Genomic DNA, 9,218 nt, shown 5'->3' on the forward strand with positions numbered 1-9,218 from the left:
TAATAGATAATTTTAATTTTTATCTTATAAAATGAGAAACACATTTAAATTGTATTTAGGGATAAATAATTATATATGTATTGTTTCATTTTATAAAATAAGAAACCTACTTATTGACTTTTACAAAATTTAGAGTACATAAATCCTATAAAACATAAAAATTAAGAATATAATAATAATAAAATTAGGAATATAATAATAATAATAATAATTAAATAATAAATTATAACAATTCAAAACTGAAATATAAATCTTAAAAAATACATTTAAAAGTATTATGACAAATAAATGTAGTATTCTTTTTCAAAATCACTACACAAATATTTCCAATATTTAAGCTAAAAAAATTAAACAAATATCAACAAATAGAATGTAAAATTATACAAATTGATATTTAGATTTATTAAAGTTAATATTTATTAAAAATATAGTTGTAAACAAGTTTTAAAAATTTAATTTCACTAAAATAAACCAAAAAATTATTGTATACAGCATAACAATGATATTAAGAAAGAAAAAACTACAAATTTTGTTAATTTCACAATTACAAAATATAAAAATACATTAAATTCACACTTTAAAATAACTAAACAAAATTATATATATATATATATTACCACCACTAAAAGTAAATTAACAAACATAATAATTTTTAAAAGAAAATTAAAAATTATAAAAATATTAAAAAAAAAAATTAAATCACCCGTGCATCGCACGGGTATAAAGCTAGTATTAATAAATATTTTTAACATTTTTAGGAAAACACGAGAATTTCCAAAGCCCTCAAAAATTCTTCTTAATATGTTCTCAAAGATATCTATAGAGAATCTACAATGACCGCAAAAAAAAGCAAGTTATGCTATTTATAGAACTCCATTATCACATAGAAAGATTAAAAAGAAGTACAGACTTATACAATTAATCTTATGACCACACAGAAGATTAGAATATGATACAAAATGTAGAAAATAAATAATTATCCATATGTTGTTAACCTTGAAATCTCCAAGTATAAAGTCTTTTTTCTCCTCTTCTAAACTTCTCTTGGTGGCTCTGAATTTTACACAAGCAGTCTAACTTTTTTGAATTTTCTTCTAATTTAGATTTAATCTTTTTTCAATTTCGATTTTTTTACTTACTACAATAATATAATAAAACTCATTAATAAATATTCAATTAAATATAAAATATAATTAATACGAGAACAAAAACTTACTCAAGAAACCAATGTCAAAACAAGATTCTACAGAGTCAATATAAGACTCTTGCAACTCACATACGGCATAAAAGGTTGCACTGCCGATTAAGGTTAGCATCTCAAAACCTATATGATTACAATTTACACCTACAATTTTCCCAAAACTCAAAAAATGCATAACAGTAAAATGCAAAATATGATTGAAAAAGTACCCACATGAAGAATTGAAGTGAAGATTATCCCAAACTTCAAGAATGCACTCTGCAAACAAATATAAAAATTGAATCTTTAGTACACTACAAGATTATATGAACAAAAAAAAATATATATTACCCAATGGGTTGTGTTTGGGAGAATTTATGAAATGGGTGTTTATAAAATTTACTTTGGAGAATTTTGTGAAGAGTACTTAAGCAGATTCCGACAAGAAAAGTGTGCACGGAGATTCTGTGCACGGAGATTCTGTGCACGGAGATTATGTTCTGTTCAAAAGAAGACGAAAAGGACAAGATACTTTGTCTGCATTTTCTTAAAAGATAAATTTATTTGCTTTAAAATTTTGTTTAGCATAATATTTTACTCTTTAATTTTGTTAAATTTTAATTAGTGTGATATTTTTTAAAAAAAATTCATACTTTAATTAGTGTGGTTTTTTTTTTTGAAAACAGAGTTATTCCGTCACTCATGAAAACTCTTAAATTAGCCTAACACAAAATTTCAAATCATCAACAAATATTGTAATAAAAAAGAAATATTTAAATAAAAGTAATAACATTAATCATAATTTAACCAGGATACAAAATAGCAACAAATTTAAAGAACATCACGGAACACTCTGTTCCTCCTAATTAAATCATCATCATAAGTGCTGCCAGTGCTGCACCAATCCATAACAATTGTGTAGAACTTCCAAATGCAGTAGCTGCAGAAATTTCAGGTGGTGGCGCAGGAGATTCAACCTCAGGCAACACTGTTATTGCAAGCTTCATATTTCCGGTGGCACAATGAGTAGCTTTGCTGCACAAATACCATTTTTTGCCTTCACTTGCAAGAGTAATTTCATCATTTCCGGTAGTAAGAGCATTACTTGTTGCGGATGGTGTGCAGCTCTGGAATGAAGCTAAATCTGCTCTATGAACATTGTGAACTCCAGCAGAGTACTTGAAAACTGCACACCAAAGAAGTACATGATCAGATATAAAGGCCAAAATAGCTTCATGTTCTCTTATATTGCCAAGTGGTACTATGTCTTTTTTATAGTCAATTACAGAAATATTAGTACTGGTGTATCCGTGGCCTCGCTCATCCTCTTGTTACCGAGAGTAGAGTGTATTCAGTTACGTCAAAACTAAAGTATCAACTTATGAGAAAATGTTAAGGTTCAATTTATAGAGATCTTTAAGCGAGTGAACAGCCGGCTTCAGAACTTTAGCGTGCCATCTGTAATTAGCAGCCTCATAGAATTCCTGATTAGTTAATCATTAAAGACAAACTATGTGCGCTTAAAGTGTTTGTACGTGGATATTTTATGTAACAGTTTTGGAACTCTGAAGCTGAGATGTTCGGCTTCAGACTTCAATGATAAACCAAGCCTAAAGTTAAACGTTAACTTCTCCCCAGAATATGTTCACTGCACAACACAACTTCAACAAAGTTACTTTCTATGTTTGCAACACAGCACTGTTGCATCCAAGATTTGTATGAACTGTCCGATAACTTCATATGACTCGATGCTCTAACAACCTAGTTGAATTGTGTAATATCATTCTTCTACAACTTCAATATGAATTTATTAAAACTTATCATCATTTTTCGACAGATCTGGATTCATCAAAAGATTAATTAATATTTGATGAAAAATGTGATTCTTCTTATAATTGGACGGGTTTTCTCTCCTTAAATTTAACCAAATACTTTTTACTGATTTCCATCTCTTTGTATTGAAATATTATTTAAGATCTGGAATTTTGTTGACCTAGTCTATATTCACTTAATCAAAAGACACACAGCGTCTCAAGTTAAAACCAATGTCAAAACAAGATTCTACAGAGTCAATATAAGACTCTTGCAACTCATATACGGCATAAAAGGTTGCACTGCCGATTAAGGTTAGCCGGCTATTCACCGGCACCGAACATCTATATACTATAAATATACATATTACCAACACCATCAAAGCATATCCACATCAAACAGACTAACATAAGAAAATACTTGAGCAATTTCTTCTAATTTCATTAATTCTTCAAATGGCCTCTACTAGTCTCTTGGTTGCATTTGCCATTATTTCAGCAATTGTCGCTCCAGCTTTGGCAACAGACTTCGTGGTCGGAGATGAAAATGGCTGGACAACCAATTTCGATTACAAAACTTGGGCTGCCAGCAAGGAATTTCACGTCGGCGATAGACTCAGTATGTTACCTACTTGAATATTCTGTCGCATTATTTCTAAAATATCAGTGTAACTGTCTAATGTGACACAATCTAACTTGACGCATATAAAATTTGGCACTCCAGTTTTTCAAATGCAAATTCACACTTCAACATTGAATTTTGAAAAATTATAAGCAATTATGATTAGTGCAGCCTTCTTATCTAATTATGTATATGTGTAAACTTGCAGTTTTCAAGTATACTTCCGGAGTCCATAATGTTCATAGGGCAGATTTAGCTTCATTCCAAGAATGTAAACAATCTTCAACAAGTGTTGCTCTCACCACCGGAAACGATGTGATTACTCTTGCAAGTGAAGGCAAAAAATGGTACTTATGCACCAAAGCTACTCATTGTGCTACTGGAAATATGAAGCTTGCGATAACGGTGTTACCTCAAGTAGGTTCTCCTGCACCAGAACCAGCACCTGCAGTATCTACAGCTTTTGGAATTAGAGCTTCTATGTACTTGGCATGTATCACCGCAGCATTTGGAACACTTTCGATGTTGATGGTTTAATTTGCGATTTGCGAGAGGGCGAATGACTCTGGTTTTTCATATTATTGATTCTGTTCAATCAATCTCATTTACTGGTCAATTCACATAGAAAAATGCTATTGTGTCCCAATTGTGATTTTTTACCTGAACTCTAGAAAATAGTACAAAGTTCAGGAATTAAGAGTGATTGCTAGAGAACCAAATCCTGCTAACACTTAGTTGCTGAACATCTAAAACTGAACTTAAATGAATACCACATTCTACAGTTTGTGAAAACTTATTACTATAATTGAAGTCGTAAAAATTTATCTAGAATATTTGATATAACGATCAATATTATATTAAAATGTAATTTTAATTAACTGATGCGGAGGGAAATTTTTAAGTATTATTAATGTTATCAGAGAAGGCAAGTTAACTGGGAGTTTGAGGTTGCATTCGATTTTCCAATCCACCGGAAGAGGAGAATATCGAGGTGATCACCCACGCTCTGTATGCAAGTGTTAGTAGATGCAAATCATGGCGGGTGAGGCACGTCCTTATTTGATATCATTGTAGATGATTGTTGGGAGTTACTTAAATATTTGAAAAAGTATTATTCGTATTTGTTCATAAACCTGCGAGTAATGTAAATTATAAAATGGCACATGTCATATATCTTAAGTCAGGTCCTCAGAAATTTATTGCTCGATCATGAGTTTATTGCTTGTCATCTGATTTTGTAAGAAAATTAATATATACAAGTACAAAAAAGAGTTGTTGAGATAAAACTGGTTTGACTGGTATATGTTTTTTCCAAATGTCTGGACTCTTAATGGACACCGTCTTTGTTTAATCGAAAGAAGAAACATCACTTCAGTACATATATGTGATAAACAATCCTTGCAAGCAGAATTTAGTTAGATTTTCGAAGATGGATTTAAATCTCAAAATTGTCACTAAACTCAGAATTATATATCAAAAATATCACTCGGGTTATCGGGAACTCGAATGCATCACTCTAGTTGAGAGTAATGATAGCTCCGTTAATTTTGATTGTTGACTTGACGGAATGTGTTGACTAGAACCTGATTACAAGTTGGAAAGACATGTATTACGTGGAAGGTTACAAATAGTCCAACTATACGTAATAATGTTTATTTTAATCTTTTTAAAATCAAATTCTTTCTTCTTCTTTTTTAAAAAAAAAATCTTTTTAAAATCAAATTCTTTCTTTGTTATTTTTTTTAAAAAAATTACTATACATTTTTTTGTCAAATAAATTTACTGATATTTGCAAGCAACATCAGTTCAGTACTTATATGTGATAAACAATCCTTGCAAGCAGAATTTAGTTAGATTTTGGAAGACGTACACAGTCTATAGTTATTGGTGCATACCCAAAATTATCGAACGGGATCAAAATATCTTCACTTGTATATAATTGTATATAAAATTTACTTAACTCTTATGTATATTTAAGGGTAATTTGTTTATTTGGACGACTTTGATTGTGTATATTAAAGGCAAATTACTCACCATCAATATTGGATAGTATACAACTGTCACAATATTTTATTACCGCTATCACTATATTTGTTTGCGTCAGTTGTATATTATGATAGATGTATCTTGCATTGCTATCACTTTTATACATTAATTTTTTTCTTTTCAAACTCCTAATTACAAGTAAAGTATGCCAAAATGTTCTTCTCCGCCTTTGATGAAATTTGAGGGAAAAGGAGAGTATATATAATTAGTTTTAGTGTTTGCTACACTTATCAACGGATGAGTACTTAAATTAAGCAAATAGCATCTATTAAATTAATGAATACATGAGAATACACGTATAGAGGGAAGATGACGAACACTAAAAGATAGAATTAAAGATCTCTGAGCAATTTAGACTGATTCAACAGACCAAGCCTACACATAGTCGATACCTTAACAAGTCATTATTGCCAAGCTCAGTATCATTCCAAAAATTAATTATATGTAAAGAAGTCGAGTTAAAATGCTTGTGCTTTTATGCATCGCAAATGGCATAGGCTGCAATGCCGACTGTAGCCTGCTTCTGAAATCACTCCCTATAAAATCTCTGTAAGTTGTACAAACCACCACCATCAAAGCATATCTGATCAATTGTACGAGAGCAAAGAAGATAAATTTTAGCTATTTCTTTCCAACAACTTTATTTATTTTTCAATGGCATCATACAATCTTATCGTTGCTTTAGCTCTCGTTTCAGCAATTCTAGCAACAGTTTCGGCAACAGACTTTGTGGATATTTCTTCAGCTAATGAATTTGGAGCATCTACATATTTGGCATGGACTATTGCAGCAGTTGGCACATTGATGATGGTTAATATGAATTGATGATTATTGTAGTCGAATCATCGTTTGTGTTTTTGGAGTTATTTGTTAATTAGCCATGACCACTATTGCATTTGCATAGTCAGTTGTTTCAACTGTACTAAGAAGATCAGTACTCGACTATACGAAATCTTTACTTGTGAAATTGTTTGAATCAAATTGATGAGAATCGTATTTGGATATAATTCTATAAATTATTCGTATTTGTTTTAACTTCATGCTCTATGCTCCCAACTTAGGACCTAAAACATTCACTATGATCAGGAATAGTATTCCTGGACAGACACAATCCCTGAAATCTTAAAATCTTTATTTGTGATTAGAACTTCATTGTTACCGGCCACACGAAAATCAATCAAAATATAGTTTTCCACATCAATTTTATATAACTTGTTCAGTCCCACCAATTACTTGAGCCCCGTGAATTATTAAATTCAAAAACATCAAGAGAGTGTTCACCAAGAGATGTCAAGCAAATATCTGACAACAAATTCTTATACAAACGGCGGCCACATGATATGTTAACAGCCCAGTTTCAATATGCAAAGAATATATCATCCAATTACCCCTTGTATTTGCCAGCCAATGAAATGTTCCAGCTACATATGTTAACTCAAACTAACTTTATACCCGTGCAATGTATGGGCTATTTCCAAATTGTTAATATAAGTATTTTAATTCTAATTTTATTTATCTTTATTTATCTTTGAATAATTTTATTTATTCTAAAATATTATTCTAATTAAATTTAACTTCAGTTAATTTTATAAATTAAAATTAATAATGTATCTTATAATTTACTTATAATGTTTTACTTTATGTTTAAGTTTCAAAACGTTATTTTTTATTTAAATTATTAAATAATTTTGTCCATAGTTGTATCTCATACATTTATTTATTCTTTAATTATTTCATTTTTTCCTAAAATATTGTTCTAAATAAATTTATTACATTAAATACTCAATGTGTGTCTTATGTGCATTAAATTTATTTCTATGTATTTGTTCTTTTTATTTGTTCTATTATTTCTATAACTTTTTTATACATATTTTGGATTTTTATTTAAAGTAATTGCATATAATAAATGATTAGAATGCGTTTAATTAAACAAACTAAATCTTTATTTCTTTAGTTTATTAGGCAACCTATTTTTTTAAAACAAAATTAGTTTTTTGTTGTACTTTGAACTATGTACTTTCTAATGTATTAATTAAGTGATTTAATTAATTTATATATTTTTATATCTTTTTATTTATAAATTTGTTCTTTATATTTGTTTGTTTCTATAACTTTTTGATATTTGTTTAGGATTTTTATATAAAATAATACATATTATAAATGATTAATGAGTATAATTGAACAAACAATATCTTTATTTCATGAGTTTAAGGCAAGCTATTTTTTTAAAAAAAATGTATTAGTTTTTTCATTGTACTTTGAACTAAGTACTTTTATCCTTTAATTGTTTCTTTTATACTAAAATATTATTATGTTTTGTTGTACTTTGAACTTCTCTATTTTATGGTTAATTAATTAAATGATGTAACTTTTTTATATATTTTTTGTACATTATTTATTTATTTGTATTTATATTTTAAATTATTTTGTCCATAGTTGTATCTCATGCTTTTATTTATCTTTCAATTTTTTCATTTTTTCTAAAATATTATTATGTTTTGTTGTACTTTGAACTTCTCTACTTTCTAATTTATTAATTAATTGATGTAGCTTTTTTGTATATTTTTTATTTATGTATTTTTTGTTTGTATACATTTGTTTGTTTCTATAATTTTTTTTATATTTGTTTAGGTTTCTTTTAAAAATAATTACACATTATAAATTATTATGAGATTTATTGAACAAACTACATCTATTTTTTTTTAAAAAAATAATTGATTTCTTTTGTTGCTTGTGTTAGAATGCTACCTTTTAAGTTACAAAATGACCTTATAAACCCTAACGACCAAAGCAACTAACTGTATCATTTTAAGTGGTTTACACTAATTATATATAGAATGTAATATAATTTTACATGTCATACTTGCTGGAATACTTTCACCGACCAATGTCCAAGAATTAGTCCTCAACTATAAATAAACGCCCGCTATAACAAAAATCACTAAAATCAACCATTAGATATCGGTGAAATTTAGCTATAATCAACCACATCCAGTGGATTTTAATATAAAATCGATCGGAGTATATTGGTGGCTTTTAAGAGGGTGGAATTCATATAAAATCGATTGAATTTTTGGTCGCTTTTAAAAAATTTAAAATTTGAAGTTTAAAATTTTGTGAAAATTTGAATCTCAATCAACGGTCAATTTTAACATGACATGTTCCAGAAAAAAGAGAACAATTCAGAGCACTGAGTTAACACACTCCCACAAATTATAGCAAGTACAGATTTAATTACACAATATATATGGTTACCAGAGACCACAACTGTAAAATTGAATTCATAATTTCAAAGGTTTAATGACATTTTCGCCCTCAAAATTTGCACCAGTGTACTCATGAAATCCTGAAATTTGAAAGCATAACTTTTCAGCCCTGACTATCCAAAATCTACTTTTTTACCTTTATCAAAATTTAAAAAATACATTTTGAAGTTTAAAGTTTGAAATTGCATCTATAAACCCCTAAAGTTTAAAGACAAATATATTTGACATATTTCACTCCTAACTTTTTAAAAACAAACTTTTGTGTCTAATTTAAATTATATATTCAAGTAGCA

At 28.6% G+C, this 9,218-nt stretch overlaps 2 protein-coding genes across 2 annotated transcripts; one reads left to right on the plus strand and one right to left on the minus strand.

The window, feature by feature from the left end:
* Positions 1–2,046: 2,046 nt before the first annotated feature.
* LOC141664767 (blue copper protein 1a-like) lies at positions 2,047–2,920 on the minus strand. The gene is made up of 2 exons (XM_074470723.1): positions 2,857–2,920; positions 2,047–2,366 (listed from the first exon to the last, which is right to left on the minus strand). The coding sequence occupies exons 1-2, from the start codon at positions 2,918–2,920 to the stop codon at positions 2,047–2,049; spliced, it is 384 nt and encodes a 127-aa protein (XP_074326824.1).
* A 326-nt stretch (positions 2,921–3,246) lies between these two features.
* Positions 3,247–4,154, plus strand: LOC141668662 (blue copper protein 1a-like). The gene is made up of 2 exons (XM_074475633.1): positions 3,247–3,610; positions 3,822–4,154. Exons 1-2 carry the CDS (start codon positions 3,448–3,450, stop codon positions 4,148–4,150), a joined length of 492 nt encoding a protein of 163 aa, XP_074331734.1. The 5' UTR covers positions 3,247–3,447; the 3' UTR covers positions 4,151–4,154.
* Positions 4,155–9,218: the final 5,064 nt, after the last annotated feature.

This window comes from Apium graveolens, chromosome 6, assembly GCF_009905375.1.
Source record: "Apium graveolens cultivar Ventura chromosome 6, ASM990537v1, whole genome shotgun sequence".
NCBI lineage: Eukaryota > Viridiplantae > Streptophyta > Magnoliopsida > Apiales > Apiaceae > Apium > Apium graveolens.